The 20,523-nt window shown below is 42.8% G+C and overlaps 1 protein-coding gene across 6 annotated transcripts in view; it reads left to right on the top strand.

Annotated features, from left to right (window-relative positions):
• ITFG2 (integrin alpha FG-GAP repeat containing 2) overlaps positions 1 to 20,390 on the top strand; it is a 24,226-nt gene extending 3,836 nt beyond the window's left edge. For 3 of the 6 annotated variants that reach the window (XM_053403957.1, XM_053403959.1, XM_053403960.1), the window contains exons 3-12: positions 441 to 482; positions 3,584 to 3,758; positions 4,434 to 4,573; positions 5,032 to 5,180; positions 7,370 to 7,464; positions 8,129 to 8,182; positions 13,035 to 13,126; positions 15,924 to 16,041; positions 17,859 to 18,032; positions 19,377 to 19,782. In XM_053403957.1, the coding sequence (XP_053259932.1) occupies positions 441 to 482; positions 3,584 to 3,758; positions 4,434 to 4,573; positions 5,032 to 5,180; positions 7,370 to 7,464; positions 8,129 to 8,182; positions 13,035 to 13,126; positions 15,924 to 16,041; positions 17,859 to 18,032; positions 19,377 to 19,519 (1,182 nt within the window). In that variant the 3' untranslated portion in view covers positions 19,520 to 19,782. Of the gene's footprint in view, positions 1 to 440; positions 483 to 3,583; positions 3,759 to 4,433; positions 4,574 to 5,031; positions 5,181 to 7,369; positions 7,465 to 8,128; positions 8,183 to 13,034; positions 13,127 to 15,923; positions 16,042 to 17,858; positions 18,033 to 19,376; positions 19,783 to 20,294 lie in introns of those variants that run through there. The other 3 variants (XR_008332283.1, XR_008332284.1, XM_053403958.1) reach the window with 3 other exon arrangements.
• The last annotated feature ends 133 nt before the right edge of the window (positions 20,391 to 20,523 follow it).

Here is a 20,523-nt window from a genome sequence, read left to right as displayed (position 1 = left end):
GTGTAAAAACAGGTTTCTCAGTTCAAGTTTCAATCTTCATAGATGCCATTTAATTGTTTTGTTACTGGATCTGATAGCGACTTAGCAAACTCCAGCCTGTCTCCATCTTGATGTACCTTCAGACCATCACTAACTTGAGTTTAGGAAGGTTTTTGACAAAGTCCCCCTTGATATTCTTGCAGAGAAATGCTGGTTAGGCAATGTTACCATTAGGTGGATTTGTAGCTGATTGACTGACAGTCCCAAAGAGGATTTCCAGGTAAAAATGGCAGAGAGTAAGGCTGCTTGTCCTTGAGCTCCATTAGAATTTAGTGCTTATAGTTTTATTTATTTGCATTGATTATCTGTCTTTACCACCTTTCCCTTCTTGTTAGTTAAGGATTTTTAAACTGAAAAGTGTTATACTTATTTTTTAAAAATGCTTTCTGTCTTTCTTCCAGCTTACTTGTGTTGGTGTTGGGGATGTATGTAATAAAGGAAAGGTAAAAAAATATTCACAGCTTGTATTTATGTGCTATTTCTTTGCTGATATACTACTAAATAACCTCAAACTCTTCCTGCAATTCTGGGAGAGAAGAAGGATAATGAGTTCCTCAACATTGGGCTCAAACATTGAACAAGTCGGCCACTGTCAAATGGCAAGAAAAGTGATATACCGTATTTTTCGCTCTATAAGACGCACCAGACCACAGGACGCACCTAGTTTTTGGAGGAGGAAAACAAGAAAAAAAATATTCTGAATCTCAGAAGCCAGAACAGCAAGAGGGATCACTGCGCAGTGAAAGCAGCAATCCCTCTTGCTGTTCTGGCTTCTGGGATAGCTGCGCAGCCGGCATTCGCTCCATAAGACGCACACACATTTCCCCTTTTTAGGAGGGAAAAAGTGAGTCTTATAAAGCAAAAAATATGGTATTTCATATTGTTGTGAAAATGTTGGGAATAAACACTGAAATCTTATGTACATTTCCATAGAAATACAGTACTGGGAATTACTTCCCCGTAACAATGTTGAACCTTAGAATGAGACTGAAATAAGGGTTGCATATTGATGATAATTAATTTATAGCCCACCTTTTTCCCTGACAGGGACTCAAGGTGACTTACAGAAAATAAGAACAGCTAAAAGCAAAGAAAAATCCCAACCATTAAAACACACACACACACACAGCCATGAGATTTGTTAAAAACATAATTACAATAAGAACAGCACAGCAACAACCTCTTCATTAAAAACAATCAGTTCTGTTGGAAATTTGATATAAGATACACACACACAGTGGAAGTGTTCACAGTACCAGTCGCCACACAAAAACAAAGTAAGGTTCAAATCTTTTACTATTGTAGAAGTACCGTATTTTTCACTCTATAGGACGCACTCTTTCTCCTCCAAAAATTAAAGGGAAATGTGTGTGCGTCCTATGGAGTGAATTCAGGTTGCTTGGCTTCAGCAATAGCAAAGTGCTGAGGGAGCGCTCCCTTCATGCTCTGCGGGCTTCGGGTTTCTTTTGCTGAAGCCGGGAGAGTGCAGCGCGAGTTCCCGCTACGCTCTGCAGGCTTCGGGTTCCTTTCGCTGAAGCCGGAAGAGTCTTGCTCTCCCGGCTTCAGCAAAAGGAACCTGAAGCCTGCGGAGCACAGCGGGAACTTGTGCTGCGCTCCACAGGCTTCAGGGATAGCCAGACTCTCCTGGCTTCAGCAGAGAGGGAGAGCTGCACAGCGCCCCTTCAGTCAAGCAGGAGGAGAAATGGAAGGGGCTCCCTTTCTCCTGCTGCTTTGCTGAAAGGGTGCTGAGCAGAGAGGGGGAGATTTTTTTTTTCTTGTTCTCCCCCTCTAAAACAAGGTGTGTCCTATGGTCCAGTGGGTCCTATAGAGCGAAAAATATGGTAATATGTTCAGCAAATAGCTCTGGACAAAGCTATACATGGAAAAGTTGGAGGCTTTTCAGATACAGATATTTACTGATACATGTTGTTGTTGTTTAGTCGTTTAGTCGTGTCCGACTCTTCGTGACCCCATGGACCAGAGCACGCCAGGCACTCCTGTCTTCCACTGCCTCCCGCAGTTTAGTCAAACTCATGCTGGTAGCTTCGAGAACACTATCCAACCATCTTGTCCTCTGTCGTCCCCTTCTCCTTGTGCCCTCCATCTTTCCCAACTGATACATACAGATATAGACTCTATATAACCCACACCCACTAAACAAGACAGACTGAACAGTACAACTAGATGACATACATCAGTCACAGATAAAGTCAGGGCTCTGAGCCGTTACTACAGCAACTGGCTCATTTGACCTTGCATCTATGATTACCTCACCCAAAGGGTGATTTATTTTCATGAAAGGGATTAGCTCCTTCCAACGTCCAGCTACTCACAACAGTTCTCAGAAGAAGAAGGTCTTCAGTTGGCCTTCGGTTGAAGGCCAACAAGGAGGGAGCCAATTACCATATTTTTCGCTCTATAACACGCACCTGACCATAACACGCACATAGTTTTTAGAGGAGGAAAATCCGTAGGCATGCCACCCGTAGGCATTCCCTCCATAACACGCACAGACATTTCCCCTTACTTTTTAGGAGGAAAAAAGTGAGTGTTATGGTGCAAAAAATACGGTAACTTCTCTAGGGAGGGAGTTCCAAGGTCTGGGAGCAGCCACAGCAGATACGGCATTATATAAATAACAAGGCACTTAAAAGATGAGTGCCTTTCTTGAGGGTCTTATAATTTAGAAAATAGACACAAAGGAGTTGGCCCAGAAAGCGGGGAGAAATGTAGGCAGGGTAGAAAAAGGGGGAAAGGCAATTATGTCAGTTAAATTAATTGCAGTACGGAATGGGGATGAGGAAGGTGTTCCAGTGGTGGAGTTAGGGGGGAACTTGGAGGAAGTGAGAGGTGAGGCAGTTTGAGGCATAAGGAAGAAAGGATGGGGTGGTAGTGCAGGAGCAGGAGAGCTTTGGATGACTGAGCGTGTTGGAGCAGGATGAGCAGCCCTGTGGTTTTAAGGGCAGATGATTTATGAAACAAGAGACTACTAAATTCTATACATGCTGTGTCACTGATAAAATTGGAAGGGAATTGCATATAGTAAATATGCAATAAATATTTTCTGTCATTTAATAATGACTGTTTTATATGTTTTCATTTTGTGTCTTTTTATATTGCTGTTTTACTGGTTCTAGGTTGTGTTTTTGTTATTTTTAGACTGTACACTTCTTGGAGATACTTAAAATATTAAGTGGTATGTTAATGCCTATGAATGAATACATAAATAAGCACTATTACCTGGAAGGTTGAACCTTAAAGCCTGTCCACAATTAGGTCTTGCTGTTTCTCTGCCGCCTAATTTGATGTTGCCTTTTTATTTTTTGATTGTATTTTAACATTTTTATTGTAAGCAGTCCAGAGGACTCCAGTTATGGGGTGTCATTAAAAATCATTAATAAATTTGTTCTCCATCACTGCCTATGGGTTTGCCCAATACTTTTTTAATGCATGGAGCTTATCGTTATGAGTGTCAGTTGCCTCATTGCTCATGTTATCCTCTCTGTCTTACCACCTCTTATTTATCCATACATTTCTCTGTCAGAATGTGGTTGTTGCTGTGAGTGCTGAAGGGTGGTTTCATCTCTTTGATCTCACTCCGTCCACCAAGCACCTTGATGCCTCAGGCCACCATGAACTCCCAACAGCAGAAGACCAGAAGCTTGGATTCAAGCAGCACATTCCTGCCAACACCAAAGTTATGCTGATTAGTGACATTGGTGAGCAATGGCAACATGCAGTACAAGGGCTTCATAGAGCATAGGAAATTCAGTGTGAGTGGGTGGGAAAACTGACACAAGCCAATGAGGAAGAAGAAGAAAAACCAAAGAACTTCTCTGTCTTTCTGAAGCCGTGAGTGTTCTTCTGCAACTTGAGACAGAGAAAGAACAAATGTAAGACCAAATCTCAGCCTGCAGAAATAATAATGCAAATTAAGCACTTGTACTAGGGGTTTTTAAGGAAATATTTTTTTATTTTTAGTTGAACTTGGCAGTGAGGGCTCCCCCCCCCCAATGTTGCAGTCATGATCAAACCATCCCTTAAAATTAGAAAAGTTCGACTGTGGCTCCCCAGTGTTTTAAACTGTTAGAGAGGTCCGTCAGCTCATTTATGAGTAAATCATAGATAGCTAAGATGCTATGGTTTAGGCCTGTAAGATTTAAGGAGCAGATTTCATGAAAGTATTCAGCAGCTGAGTGAGAGCTATCCACCTACTGGTGAGTTGTTGGTGTCTACCCTTTAAAAGGTACCAAAGGAGAAAACAGCAGGATCTCATCTTCCACTCCCACTTTTTATTTTCTCTGCCTTTTTCCACCCCACCCACCTTATCCCCATATGCACATTGCGGCATTCTGCCAACACACAAGCCTTAAGCTGTATTTTGCTTTCTGCAGATGGAGATGGAAAGAGTGAATTGGTGGTGGGATATACAGACCGTGTGGTGCGAGCCTTTCGCTGGGAAGACACATCTGAGAGTTCAGAGAATATCACAGGGCAGTTGGTGCTACTCAAAAAGTGGTTGCTGGAGGGACAGGTAGGTTTCTGATAATCAGCTTCATCCAAGAGTGCCTTTGCCCGGGAAGGGGCCATTTACAATCGGCCTATAGTTCAAGTCTTTAGGATCTAATGAGGGTTTCTTAAGGAATGGGCTCCTGCCTCTTTCAGACACCTTGGGACCATCCTTTTAGAAAAGCATTCATTACCTCCTTGGTCCAGTGCTGTGGAAGGAGTAGAAACCAGACTGGACAGGACTGGAGGCGAGAGGGCTGAGAGAGCAGGTGTGAGCAGCATGCTGCAGGAGTTGGGAGCTGAAAGGTAGCAAGAAGGGAAATGGAGTGGTACTTGGAGAAGAAAGATGGGTTAAGGGGTGGCTTTTTTGAGAATAGGGGAGACAGTGACATGTTTAAATGCATGGTAGTCAGCTCATTCAGCAACGGCAAGTGGTGGTTTAACCAGTTACTTGGGTTCCATTTTCTCTCTCGGCTAAAATAGGTGGATAGTCTATCTGTAAATCCAGGCTCAGACTGTTCTCCTGAGATGATGGTGTCCCAGCCTGGGTGTGGTTATGCAGTCTTACTGTGTACTTGGAAAGCAGAGCAGCAGTCTCCGACAGAGAGGATAGACAGTTCAGCAGCTAGCAGGTGAGACTACTGGAATCCAGTGGGGCAGAGCAAGACAGTCTAACCGTTTCTATTTATATTATGGAGCTGCAGGAACAGCTTCATGATTAAAATGGCCTGGAGCAGTATCCAACTAAACAGTTGCTAATGGACTTTGGACTGCACAGGGGAACTTCCTCTCCCCTGCTCTCCCCACATTTCGCCTCAATTATGTTCTGGATTCCCCCCAACTTTCTGGAAAAGATCGTGGAAGGCATGCAGGGAGAGGAGGGGCGGGAAGTTGTGTAGCGCAAAAAATAATAATGCTTGAGCTAACAGAACTATTTAGCTGAATGCCTCCTTTGGGTTTATTTAGTGTTCTGTTACAAAGCCTGAACATTTTTTTTGCCATCAAAATCATAACTATATGGCTATGTATTATTCAGTCAGAAGTTTGATAGAAAAATCTACTTGTGGGGATTCCCCTGTTTCACTTTTTACGAGTGTTTGCCAAACTAAAGAAACTTTCCATGTTGCTGTGTTTTAAATTTAAGCATGGGACCCGGGTGCAAGAATTTTGGAAGCAGAAGGAATAAAATAGCAGGCAATGTTAGGCCCAAACAGACATCAGTTGGCCATAATTACTGGCATAGTTACTGATAGCACCCACCATGCTAGGAGAGACATACATAGGACCATATCTCCTTATGGAATACCAGGAGGTGAGGTTGCCCAGGGAGCGAGGTACTGTGCCTCCAACATTATTCATGTCCATCTTCATTCCATGAAGCCATGAGGCTACAAGTGAATCTTCTCTGGAAACACCAGGCAGCTTGGGATTCCAGAAGGAGCATTTCTGCGTGGTGGCAATGAACGGGGAGGTGTTTTATTCCTGCTTGGCCAGCCAGTCTGGAGAGTGGAAGATGACAATTCTCCCGACAAGGATCTACATGTGACCCTGCCCGTCCAGTCAGAGGGGAGGAGGCATCCCAGTGTTAAGGCTGTCCTCCAGGAGACTGGGAATAGAAATTCACAATACAGTGGTACCTTGGGTTACATACACTTCAGGTTACATACGCTTCAGGTTACAGACTCTGCTAACCCAGAAATAGTACCTCAGGTTAAGAACTTTGCTTCAGGATGAGAACAGAAATCGTGCGGCGGCGGCAGCAGGAGGCCCCATTAGATAAAGTGGTGCTTCAGGTTGAGAACAGTTTCAGGTTAAGAACGGATCTCCGGAACGAGTTAAGTACTTAACCTGAGGTACTACTGTAAGAAATTCCTTTCATTCCCGGATGATGAGGAACCATTCGTGAGCACTCATTGGGTTTGGTCAGTCAACTAGCTACAAATCCACCTGACAGTTACTTCGTCTAACCCACATTTTACCAGCTTCTTTGCAAGAAGATCATGGGGGACTTTGTCAAAAGCCTTACTGAAATCAAGATACTCTAAATCCACAGCATTCCTCGGATCCACCAAGCTTGTAACTCTATCAAAAAAAGAAAAGAAAGGAGATTCATCTGACATAAGTTGTTTTTGAGAAACCCATGCTGGGTCTTAGTAATCACAGCATCCTTTTCTAAGTGCTCACAGACTGACTGTTTAATTATTTGTTCTAGGCCTTTTCCTGGTATCAATGTCAAGCTGACTGGTTGGTAGTTATCTGGGTCTTCTTTTTCCCCTTTTTGAAGAAGAGGACAGCATTTGCCTGCTTCCAGTCTGCAGGGACGCCACCAGTTCTCCAAGAATTCTCAAAGATTATAGACAGAGACTTTGAGATTACATCCACAGGCTCCTTTAGTACCTTGGGTTTACAAAGATATAAGCATCAGAACAGGCGGCATAATGTTTTAGGCATCTTCGCCTGCTGATGCAGTGAACAAGTAGAGGGCAGCTTGGAGCTGCTTATTCTCAATGCTTTTTCAAAGCTCAATGATAGATGAACATCAACACAAAAGTTTGCTAACCTAACATATTTTGGGGATTTGGTAGAAAGAAGGTTATCATACCTGTAACGCAGGGAAAGAATTCTGTGTCTCTGCTAAGACTTGCCACTCATCCACTTTAAATGTTACTTCTGTTTACCCAACTACCCCTTTACAGATATGCAGGAGACCCACATTTTGACAAGAGTCATTTAACAACATCAAATCTAGTTAAGAGTATGAGACTCCAAGATGTTACTGCTCTCACAACCAGATATCCCTTCAGGCTTTGCTTTCTTCTAGGGAAGCCCCAGTTCGGGATGTCATTCTCCATCAGACATCAGGTAGAATTCACAACAAGAATGTTTCGACCCACCTCATTGGCAGCATTGGCAGAGGTAAGTGGAAGAAATTCTGGCCTTGGTAAAAATGAGGAAATAGAGTGGATTTGTGTGGAGAAGAGTTCAAGGCTGCATGGTCTAGTTAGGTTCCATCTTTGCACCTAAGGCAGGTTGCTCACCTAGAACTTTTCTGTGCAGCTGCTGTTCCTCTTTCCAAACCTGCTCTCACACAGACATACTTTTGTTCTACTGGATTCTCATTCTAACCCCTGCACAATTGCAGCCTCATTCCTCCTGTGACTAGCACTCCTCCTCCTCCTCTCAGCTTTGGCCCAGCGAAGTCAGCATGTCACAGGGTGAAAACGGATTGTGGAGAGGCTGACTTAAAATTTACATAGAACTCTTGGAATGTTCAGAGCACTTCACATACAGTATTTTGCTTCCACCACATCTTTTACTCAATCTGAAGAACTAATGGAGCACCTTCCTCCATTAGTTTTCATAAGGGTGGGTAGAAAGAGGCTCCTGTTTTCTCAGAGATGGGGTGGAGGGGGGGATTTTCCAGGCTTTCGACTCAGTAAAAATACAAGAGTTCTATCATATGTTTTCTGCTTTGTAATTTTGAGGGATGAAAACACTTAGAGAGGCAGTAATCGAAACAAAATGCTGCACTTGAAGGTTTGGCTCTGCTGCTTTCCCAACTTGGGTTCTGTCTTTGCAGGGACTTCCAAGAAGCACGCTGGCTCAGGTCTGTTTGCACTCTGCACCTTGGATGGTAAGCCCTCTTGGTTTCCTGGAAAGGAATCTACAAAGGATTTGGGGCCTGAGCTGAAATAGCTTTCATGGTTAAGAAACTGCAAATTAGCAATCAACCCCAAAACAGAAACTGTCTCAAAACATTTTAATTCTGGAGACTACTTAAGGTACTTCCAGATTATCACTATTTTGCAGGAGAGATTCAAGTACATGCCAGAAATCTTGATTTGCACAATTAAAGTAGGTTAAAGGGCCCTGTTGCCCTAATGCAACAAATTCATTAAAAAGAACAAGAAAGTGATGGAGAAATGCATTGGAAAGTGTGGAATAAACAAATGATTAACAAGAAGACATGTAAACATCCCACAAACAAAACAGAATGATTTCTCATTGTTGTGCAACCATCCCATAAACAAATTGGAACAAACGTTCAGTAAAGACTGGAGATAGTTTAACCACTGTATAAGCTTCATGCAAGCAAATCAGAGTGAGAACCAAATAAATAGGTTGTCTGAAGGAGCCCTTAGAAATATTTCCTCTAGTGCAGGGGTCAACAAACTTTTTCAGCAGGGGGCCAGTCCACTGTCCCTCAGACCTTGTGGGGGGCCGGACTATATTTTGAAAATAATAATAATAATGAACGAATTCCTATGCCCCACAAATAACCCAGAGATGCATTTTAAATAAAAGGACACATTCTACTCATGTAAAAACACCCTGATTCCCAGACCATCCGTGGGTCGGATTTAGAAGGCGATTGGGCCAGATCCGGCCCCCGGGCCTTAGTTTGCCTACCCATGCTCTAGTGCAACCATCACATCCAGGAATATTAGAAGGAATATAGACTGAAAAACTTAACATCCCAGTTTGGAAGACAGCATTTAATTTCTAGCTAGCGTTTTAATTTATTTTGTCAAAGCTGTCTTGCACATGCCATACCGCTTAGAATGATTCTATTGTGTGCATTTTGAAAACTGTCATCTTGGCTCACTGTTACTTTGAAATAACAGCTATTTTACTAAGGAAGGGTGAAGTCAATTTGCTTCAATTGTTTCATCATTCACATGTCACAATTACCCTGCTTGAAGATGAAGGAAAGAGAGTGGATACAGTCTTGAGGCAACTGAAGAATGCTCTGGAAATAAAAGGCAATGCCTATGTAGCATTATTGCCTCATTCAAGGTCAGGGGTGAGGAACCTTTTTCAGCCTGAAAGCTGCATTGCCTCATCAATAATCTAGGGGCCAGAGGCAAAAGCAGGTGGCGTGACAGGTGTTGTTATAGGAACAAAAGTCCAAAACGCTGTCCCTCCCCGGCCAATGACGAGGGACAAAGGGTAGAAAGGTAGAAAAGTTTATTTCTAAGCAAAGGATGCACAAAACTTTTATACAATTGTAGCAAACACACAAACCACAGAAATGTGTGATCTCTTACATCACTATTGGCTTGGAAAGTGCATGGACAAAGCATGCTTAAGTCAGGTATTTTTCTTCTTGGCTACAGGACAGTTTATTATTGACCCTTGATCGATCTCAGACCAGGCTAGGCATAGCTGACCTTAAAGTTGCAACTGTAGGTAGATCTTGTGGTCTAAGCAACTGTGGAACTGAGGAACTTCTTTATACTCACAGGTGGTAGCTTAGGCACTCTCAACAGTGATGCTTAATGAATGTCTTAACACTTCAGCCCCTCCTGATCTTCCCCTCAGGTAGACTGAACCTTTTCTATCTAGGCAGTCCCTAACTGACTGACAGCCGCTTCACAATCTGTTCACTCTAACAGATAGCCACTATCTAAATTGCTCAGACAGAAAGTCCCTAGTTTAACCTAGGTCCTTGTCTAACCCACAGACAATCCCTGCCTCCCCTCTCTGAGACAGCCCTTACCCATCCCTATCTGACTGTTAACTGTCAGCTTTCAACTTAAATTCCACCCTCTCTTTCTCTCATGATTAACTGATCTGCTCACCAACCCCCACGGGTGGTTAGATCACAAGGAGGCAGGCCCAAGGCATGTCCCTCATAGACTGCTATAGTTGTGGTATCTAAATCAGAATGGATGTGAGTGTTCTTATCAGAAAAATGTATTGCAGATTTGCCACAGTGATCTATTGAAGGCTCACCTGGGCCAGATTATAAAAGGCCACTCATCGCTTTGGAAAGCTGGCTGACATTGTGCAGAAGAACACTTTGTATAGAATATGTGTTCTGTCATGAGCTCAACACCTGTGATTGGTTGAAGGCATCACAAATCTTCTACAACCTGTGCTCTAGCCTTTTACCCAACTGTTTCCTTGCCTTTCTAAATGAATGATTTCTGTGTTTTGGGTGAGGGTGCCCAGGTTTTTCAGAGAGAGACAGAGGCCCAACAAGGCCACCAGCCGTAGGGGGGGGGGAGAACATCCATTTGAGACTTAAGTAAATCATAATGATCTCCAAGGCAAACCATCTTAATGCCTCTTCCTCATTGCTATCACTTACAATGTCTGGAGCAACCTACAGCTTGAACTTAAGTAATAATCAGTCTATAAAAAGGAAGTCAAAACAGGCTTCCCCAGTCACAGAGTACTAAACATGAAATCAAGTGCATGTCAAGCCAAATATAATGAAAGACATTGGAATGGGAATCTGCTGCACCCAAAATAATGTTTCTGACATAAACTCTGTGGCACAGCATAGGGATGGAAGAAAATGGTTATCTTTTATGCTAGTTTAGAACTCTGTTTAACTTTAAGGGTTGGCGCCTCCGGTAATGGCGGAGCTCCTCCGATTGGGAGGAAGTTGCTCTGTGAAAAGCAGGGTCTGACCACCACGGCGAAGGCGGAGACCCATTGAAATCACAGGCGGGAGAAGCCTGTGAACTTGGGATTCGGCTGGCACCCTTTGCGCCTCCCCTACTCGCGGGGAACCCCTGTTTTGGGGATCCGGAGCGATGTGGGGTGAGTGGCGCGGTGCTTTGAATCGACCGCTTCTTTCATGGAGTGAAGCCGCATTGCTGCTGCCGGAGAGCGCTGACTTTTTCCTGTGGACAATTGGATTTTAAACAACTACCCGTGAGTAGAACGGAAAATTGGATCTTGAAATACTTTAATTTGGCACCGAAGCGGGAAGGTTCTAAACAGGAAGTCCGCCTTCCGCTTTTGTAAATAGATTGAAGCAAATACGCTACAAGCTAAAGTCTCTGAAAGTTTTTGACAAAGGATTAAATTTCCATCGGTCAAAAATACAAAACCCCCCTTGGAAGCAGGAGAAGAGGGGGGAAGTTTTGGACCTAGTGAGCCTGCAGGAGAGAGTGAAAATCAAATTACCACTGCTCTGAACCTGGAAAAGGGCTGCCAGATGACGTTTGGGGAATGTTCATTGACAGAACGGATTTGACAGCTAGCTAAAGTAAGAAAGATACTGTTTCCATTGTCCTCTTCTGCGTTCAAAAAAGGAGGAAAAAGTAACTGAAAATCGAAACTATTTTTATTTGCTCGAGTTGTGCTAGAAAGAATTGATACAAGTGGATACTGTTTCCCTCTAGAGGGAGCATGTGAAACTGTTACAGGAGTGTAACAGGGAGATCTCCAGCTGCAAGATAAGAATTCTGAGAACCAGAGATTGACCTTGGACCATTCAAAATGTTGATAGGAGAAACTATTGTGACTGTATTATATAAGATAAACTACTCGCTGGAACAGCTTCATAAAAAGACAGATGACACGATTTTTAAAATCGATAACTTGGATCAGAAAGTGACTAATTTGAGTCAAAAAGCAAGTACTAATACAGAAATAATTCAGGACTTGGCACAGGAATATACCTTGGCAGAACAAATGGTGGAGGAAAAGGAGAAAGCTGTTGTTGTGAAACCTAAAGTAGTACAAGCGGGATCCTTAGTTTTTCAGAAGCAAATTGAGGATTATAAATTGAGGTCTTTCATGATTGAATCTAGCAAAAGTCAGATTTTGAGGATTGGATCCCAGCTTGGACTGAAGAAGGAAAGTTGGAAAGATCCCTCTATCCAGGGATTGACTGACTTTTGGGACATGGGCTTGGGTTTGGAGGAGCCTGAAGTTTTGGGGGCCTCTAGATTTGGAGGAAATATTGAAATACGTCTTGAAACTCTTTATGGACTTTAGTTTTAACCATGGAAATTTGGCTGAACTGTCCAGAAGGAATAAAAGTACTGCTAGGTTGGAGTTTTCCCAAGATTTGCTCCTGAGCATTAAAGAATATGAAGAAGATCTGCAGAAGGGACTTGGAAAAGATTTAAGAGCCTCGGACATAAGATCTCCAGGTTGATGGACTATATGGAACTGACGGAAAGGACTGGCAGAATCCGAAACCAGGGAGAGGAGATGGTGGAAGAAGACTGGAAAATTTAAAGTGTATATTTAGAAATATTGTAAAAGTAATGACTGCTAGAAAAATGGTGGAATGATATTTTATGGATTTAGCAGAAATGCTATAAGAAGTTAAGTACATATAAGTAATTTAGCCTTAATGGGAAATAAGGTTAAAAAATATGTTATTTATAATATGATAGAAAATAGAGAAAGATGGAAAGGATTTGCTGAAACAAGTACTAGAAGTGGGATACAAAAAGGGAGGTGTGAGGAAGTCGAGGAAACAAGGGAATGAAGGATAGGGTATGGAAAAGGAGGGATGTTTTTAAATTGTTTTTGCTTTGCTTTATTTATGTGTTTAGTTTAATGGGTTCAGGTTGGGGTTTGTATTGTTTATATATTGTATTGTATTGTTTTTGCTTTTCTTCTCTTTTGTTTTTTTCTTCTTTTTTGTCTTTCTTTTTCTTTCTTCTCCTTTTTTGTAACTTTTAAAAGTAATAAATATTATTTAAAAAAAATAGAACTTTCTCTTTCCCCTGTAGGGACACTGAAACTGATGGAGGGAGCTGACAAGCTACTGTGGTCAGTGCAGGTTGACCACCAACTTTTTGCTCTAGAAAAACTGGATGTTACTGTGAGTTCTGTTCTAGCTTGCAATAACCAGGTCATTTGCTTTTAGTAGTACAAAGTCAGACAAATTCTCCAGGTTCACGCTATTGGCATACCTCCTTTGGAGGAGAGATTGCCACCACCCCTGCCAATGTAAAGGTAAAGGTACCCCTGCCGTTCGGGCCAGTCTTGACTCTAGGGTTGTGCACCCATCTCACTCAAGAGGCCGGGGGCCAGCGCTGTCCGGAGACACTTCCGGGTCACGTGGCCAGCGTGACAAGCTGCATCTGGCGAGCCAGAGCCACACACGGAAACGCCGTTTACCTTCCCACTAGTAAGCGGTCCCTATTTATCTACTTGCACCCGGAGGTGCTTTCGAACTGCTAGGTTGGCAGGTGCTGGGACCAAGCAGCAGGAGCACACCCCGCCACGGGGATTCGAACCGCCGACCTTTCGATCGGCAAGCCCTAGGCGCTGAGGCTTTTACCCACAGCGCCACCCGTGTCCAATGTAGGAAGTGCCAATGTAGGAAGAGCTTATTTGATCAGGTCAATGTCCCATCTGCTCCAACACCCTGTTCTCACAGGGGGACACCTGCAGGCAGGACCTGAGCACAAGAGGACTCTCCCCTCTTGTGGTTTCCAGCAACTGGGATTCAGAAGCACTGCTGCCTCTGACTGTGGGACAGAGCACTGCCTCAGTCATGACTAGTAGCCATTGATAGACCTCCTCCATGATTCGTCTAATCCTCTTTTAAAGCCATCATTGCATCCTGTGGGAGAGAGTTTCATACTTGAACTATGAACTGTGCGAAGAAGTACTTTCTTTTATTTATGCTAAATCTTTCAATATTGAATTTCATTATATGTCCACAGGTTCTAGTGTGATGTGAGAGAGAAACTTTATCTGCTTTATCTACTGCTGTTCATAATTTTATAAACATCTGTCATGTCACCTCCTACTTGTCTTTTCTCTAAACTAAAAAGTCCCAAATGCTGCAACTTTTCCTCAAAGGGGACTTGGTCCATCCTCTTCATCACCACTAGATGAGGTCCATGAGTGGTACTATGAAATTAATATCTTTTTGTCCTGACATGAATCATTTTGCACATTTTGTAGTGATTTGACTTCCTTTGTTTTACTAATCCCAGTTTGTTTGACAACACCTACAACTCACCCAGATTCCTGGGCACCACTCGAGATTTAAGTTCAGGGTTGCTGCACCTCTGGTTGATTCTATGACACAATCGCTTAGGTTATCTAATAAATGTGCCTCTTTTTCATGACTGAAACTCATATGTCTATGTGAGAGTAGCGAAAGTCATCCATTACTACAATTCCTATTTTGGATGCTTCCTTGCATTCATTCTTCCTCTCAAGATGTCCTTGAGCAATTTGATCAGGGCAACAACAGAATGTCCTCAGTACTAAATTATTTTTGGGGCCCAATATCACACCTGTGGAGGGGTCTGCCTCTTGTGGGATTTCTAGCTTGTGGACTCAATGCCCTCTTTGACATGCAGAGTGACATCACCTCTGGTACGTCCTTCCATGTCTTTCCTATAAAGTTTATATCCAGAGAAATAACTGTCCCACTGGTTCTCTTTGTTCCACCAGGTTTGTTTTATGCCCACTATATCATTGCTGTCCCCAAAGACCAAGCACCCCACTTCTCCCATCTTGGCTCAGAGGCTTCTAGCATTGTTGTTGTTTAGTCGTTTAGTCGTGTCCGACTCTTCGTGACCCCATGGACCAGAGCACGCCAGGCACTCCTGTCTTCCACTGCCTTCTAGCATTAAACACATGTATATAGTCTTTCTCTTCAAGTGTCTTTGACAGTTTTGTTTTGACTTGTGGTGTTTTGGCCTCTCTGACTTACTATCCTGTGCCCCTGTGCTCATGTCTAGATCTAAGCCCTCCCCCTTTTAAATTTTCACCGATTTCATAATTTTAATCCCAGAGGTGGGATTTGTTGCAAACTGGACCCACTCAGCTGCCAGCTTTCTGGCTCCCACTTCATTTTTCTCGCTAGATTCAGGGGAGAAGGAACTGATGCCCCAGTAAGGGGGTGGGGAAGCAAGATTTTTATTAGGTGAATGAGCAGCAGAGGCAGTTGCATTGTTCTAAACAAGATGGTGCAAAGGAAGGTTGAAAGGAGGTATTTTAGCAACTTGTACCTGGAGAACTTGTCTGAACAAGTAACGCTTACAGGAAACAGAGATTTCTGTTATTCTGATGGCTTATGAGAAGACGAATGTCTAAACTGAGATTCTATATTCATTTGTTTATGACTCTTACGTACCACTTTTCCTTCAGAAAGTTCAGAGCATCTTCATAAAGCTCCAAAGAATGACTCATACACTCACTGAACAAGCTGAGTTACTTAGTTTTAACTCTGTTAACAACACAGTGTACTTCTGAATCCATTCCTTCGGCTCCTGTAAACTTTAGCCAGCAAAAGAGCTGGTTGCATGAATATCTGGTGTTGACCCAGGGAGCTATAAAGTTGACTGTTCTATTTCCACTCCCCATAATGTTTTGCGGCCACTATATCCTTTGGGAATCTATTTTTATCTCATGAACAACCCTGAGATCTTATGATGAAGGGCGGTATATAAGCCTAATATATAAAAAAACCAGGAATCTAGACTGGCTATATTCATTAGGCTAGTTTCTTGTCTTGTTGCATCAACCTCCTTTATCTAATGTTAGTGACAAGCTGGGGCCAGCTGAAAACATGTATGAGCATTGCTCACAGAGGTTGATGGGATTTCTACCTACCACAGGGAACTTCTGCTAATCAGAAAATTTTGAACCCTTAGGGAAATGGCCATGAGGAGGTGATTGCCTGCGCTTGGGATGGACAGACGTACATCATAGACCACGGCCGCACTGTGGCTAGGTTCCAAGTAGATGAAAATGTGAGTGCCTTCTGTGCAGGTGAGCTGCTTCCCTATCAGCAGATCCACAGGCGTGGGAAATAACTGATTATCGTATGTGATAAAGTGTTCCTACCTCATTGGTAGAGCACTTTTTTCCTACAGAAGGTCCCAGCTTCATTCCCTATCATCTCCAGTGAAGGGGTCTCAGGTAGTAGGACTTGGAAAGACCACTAAGACTTTGGGGAGTCACTGCAAGGTAGAGTAGACATTACTGGGCTAGATGAATCAGTAGCTTGACTCGCTATTAGGCAGCTTCGTATGTTCATGAGAAAAGCTTTCTGCTGGACTCTTCTACTTTCAGTCAGGTAGACATAGCTCAGTGATAGAGTTTCACATCCAGCTTTCATAACATAAGAAGAGCCCCTTTGGATCAGACTAAAAGCCTATCTAGTCCAGCACTGGCTTCTCTCAGTGGCAACCAGATACCTATGGGGAGCCCACTACAGGAGCTCAGCAGCACTCTCCCTAGTTCAGCCTCTCGTATTCCTTGTTAAAAAGGATCTCCAGAGTTAGGAGGACTGAAAAGACACCTTCCAAGACCTATGAGAGCTACTGCCAGCGAAAATAGACAGTTATGGGCTAGATGGATGCATCTATGTGCCCATTAGGCCTGGCAGAGCATCCTAATTTGTCCTGTGAGGCTTTTCCCCTTGCATTCTTTTTCTTCTTGTAGTTGTTAGACTGCTCCATTTAGCATAGCCAAGGGTCAGGCATGACAGAAACTGTAGTCTAGCAAGGTCTCAGGACCTAAGGTTGGGAAAGACTGCTATAGATGAAAGGAAGGGAATTTATCTAGGGGTCTTAGTAGACCACAAGCTTAACGATTCATCCATGTGATACAGCAGCAAAAAAATATGATGCTATTCTAGGCTGCATCAACAGAAGTATAGTGTCCAGATCAAGGGAGGTAATGGTCCCACTCTATTCTGCCTTGGTCAGGCCACACCTGGAATACTGTGTCCAATAATGGGCACCACAATTTAAGAAGGATGTTGACAAGCTGGAACGTGTGCAGAGGAAGGCAACCAAGATGATCCAGCCTAAGGAGGAACGGTTGAGGGAGTTGGGTATGTTTAGCCTGGAAAAGAGGAGACTGAGAGGAGATAGGAATAGCCATCTTCAAATATCTAAAGGGCTGTCCCATGAAAAATGGGCAAGCTTGTTTTCTTGTGCTCCAGAGGGTAGGGCCCAAAGCAATGGATTCATGTTACAAGAAAGGAAGTTGGGATGGAGAGGATTTCATTATCTAAGAAGTGATGCTCCAAATTAGATCTGCTAGAGTATGCAGAAGGCTCTTCTATATCCCCAGCAGATCTACTATGAAGCTAGAGCCAAGGTGAATACATTGCTGGCAAGGCATTTTTCAGCCAGACTGACACCAAATTAAATTATACTTCAACTCACAAAGAGAATAATCAAATAATGAAACACTTCTAAATAAATTTATGAACACTCTACACATCAAACACAGGCATTTTGCTCTCTGCTCTTCAAGACTTGATTAGGGAGTGTGGTGCAGTGGCAAGGTTTAAAATAAATTGTGGTAAATCTGAACTAAATCATTAACTTTAATGGAAATCAACATATTTAGGCACTGTAGAGGTTTAAATCTGTGAAGTGCTTTTAGAGGCATGTGGACATGCACTTCACTGCATCTCACACAAACCTCCTTATGAGAATTATGGGGAATTGGTTGACTCAATAAAGAGAGATCTTAAGGTTTGGAGAGTGCTGGATCTTAGCTGGGTGGTGCCTCATCTCACTAATGCGCTTCTGGAGTTCCCTCTCCTTTGATGGCTGCTTTCACTTCTCTAGGTCTCTATGCCTGCAAAGGAGGCTGCAATAGCCCTTGCCTGGTATACGTCAGTTTCAACCAAAAGATCTACATCTATTGGGATGTGCAGTTGGAGAGAATGGAATCTACCAGTTTGCTGAAGATACTAGAGAGTAACTCTGAATACAAAGATCTCCTACTCCAGCTGGGTGTGGGTATGTCCCAAGCCTCATATAACTTGAAGATGGTGTAATAAATAGGACAGAAAGAGATGAAAGAAAGGGAAAAGAACCATAAGCAGCAAATTTAGAATTGTACCCTAAAATTGCCAAATTCTATGATTATATTTATGCAAAGCATTTAAAACACGCATTAGTAACTCCCCCCTCCTGCTGTTTACAGATGTTTATAGACATTTCAGTATTTTTCAAAACCAGGTTAGTGGGCTAAATTAACAAAGCAGACTGAATGTATTATTAGTTCCCTGGTTGAATATTGAGCCACCTACATATGGGTTATATTCCACTATTCACCCAAGGCAGGGACAAATGACTATTAGGGTTAATTAGGCTTCCTCATTCCAATTTTGGTCCCTGTCTTCATCCGTTGTAGACATGTCTCTTCCTCTATCCTCCATTCTGCCTTGGGCTCAGAGTGTTATGTGTAGGTACAGATTCAGAAGTTCTAGAGATGGACATGGATTTTGAGAAGAGCCATAGCACTGTGGTAGAACATGCTTTGCACGCAGAATGTCCCAAATTCAGTCCCTGGCATCTCCAGGTGGGACTGGGAATGGCCACTATCTGAAGCATTGGAGAGCTGCTGCCAGTCAGTGCAGACATTACTGGTCTGACTCTAGGCAGCTTCCTAGGTTTTGTCCCCTGAAAACAGGAACGCCTCTTTCTTCTAAACTGAGGGCAGGTGTTGTCTGTACACTTAAAAACATTTCTCTGCAACTGAAATAAATGGAGCACAATAATTGCCTTGCTGGGAGTTCAGCAGTCTTTTTGTGATACCGGTGAGCCAGATGCCTCTAGGAATTGATGAAGCAGGGCACGAAGAAATAGCTTTCCCCTGCTTTCTGTTCCAAACATCTGGTTATTCAGAGAATGTTGCCTCTGTGCACAGATTTCATGGGCAGCAATCTATGAAATACCAATTTTCCATGAAGCTTTTAGAAATGGATGCCAAGACTCTTACTGAGCACACAGTGACCATCTTTTGCTGTCATATCATAGAACCAATATTGTGAATAGATTGAGCATGCATTTGGATGTCCAGCAAAGATCAATGGTTGAATCTGTTCACAAGATAAATTCTAGATCAGCTGGCTGCAAAAAAGCTAGCTCTTGGATGCAAGATAATCTTGTGAATACAGCCTGAGATTCCCACAAACCACTGCCATACTTCTGAAGGGCAGAATATGAATTACAAGAGGTAATTCCTACATTCATTTTTATATGTTATTATGTTGATAGGAGAACCAGTCACATACGGATTCTTGCTAAGGCTCCAGTACTTCTCATCAGTATGTATCTCTCTTTCTCTTTCTTTCATAGCTGGAGATGATGTTTCTGCAGTCAAAGATTTGATTCACAAGACACTCTACTTTCCAGAGGAGCAGCTAAATAGCCCTTCTCAGTTCATGCCCACAGCTAGGTCCTCTTCCAGGTGCTATCCTATTTCCCAAGAAACCTTATGAGCTGATGACGTATACTCACACAGTGAACAGCTCTGCTTCTCATTCTGCTACCCCTCATTTGTGCAAATTAAGCACTCTTAAGAACCAGGACTCTGAATGAAGGGGTTGGAGTAGCAGCATGAATCTTCAAGTGAAGCTGCTGACTGAAGTCAGCGTAATAGGAAATGCCCTTTTCAATTTGTCTCAAGGTCCTCATTGCTGTTGTTACTTTCTCATCAGTCACTTTATCTGCTGAAAACTTTAATAAAGGTAATTTTAAAAGATCCAGGGGAAAGTTTGTTCATGTGTCTAGTTTGGATCGGTATTTGGATTATTGGAATGAGCAATCTGTTGCCTTTTTAAAAAAAATAATGCCCTACCAGTTAGATCTTCATATGTGAACAGAGATGTGCAGGATCTCATCACAGATGCTCCCATAGCCATGCCTCCGCTGTGGCTATGAGAAACAAAAAAGGCATTTCTTTAAAAAAAGACACCCCCCCCCCAAATCTATGAAATTCTAGGAATTCTGTGTAAGAGAGTGTGTGGGTGGCCCTAGAAGGCTAGCATCAAAGTAATGTGGTCCTTGGGTTGAAAAATGTAAACCCACTAATCAGTTCTATGTACAGGAACACCAGCAAAGACCAAGGCAAAAGTTGGCAGTAACAATTGATTGCTGCTTATACAGCTTCTTTAAAATAATTTTTTGATAAGCCACAAAACAGTTGCCCTCTTTTCTAAGACTGGGTGGTGTTTCTCTTGCATTGCTTATCTCGGCTTCTTTTCCCTTGTAAAGGCAACACAATTCATTTCTGTAGAATCACCTTCCCAGCCCTATGGAAACGCCCCTCTTCCTCTGACGGATACTCTCCTTCTCTGAGACCCTCCTTCATGAAAACAGAAAAAATGTCACCCTGGCAGTGAGAAATCTTTTATCAGCTCTCAGCTTCTCAAGGTCAGCCCTTGTTATCCAGGACATCAAATTTGTATCCTGAGATGCAGAACCTCATTACACTGAACACCCA

Source organism: Podarcis raffonei, chromosome 9 (assembly GCF_027172205.1).
Source record: "Podarcis raffonei isolate rPodRaf1 chromosome 9, rPodRaf1.pri, whole genome shotgun sequence".
In the NCBI taxonomy this organism is placed as follows: Eukaryota; Metazoa; Chordata; class Lepidosauria; order Squamata; family Lacertidae; genus Podarcis; species Podarcis raffonei.
Note: the sequence above shows the minus strand (reverse complement) of the source record. Positions and strands in the feature narration are given on the sequence as shown.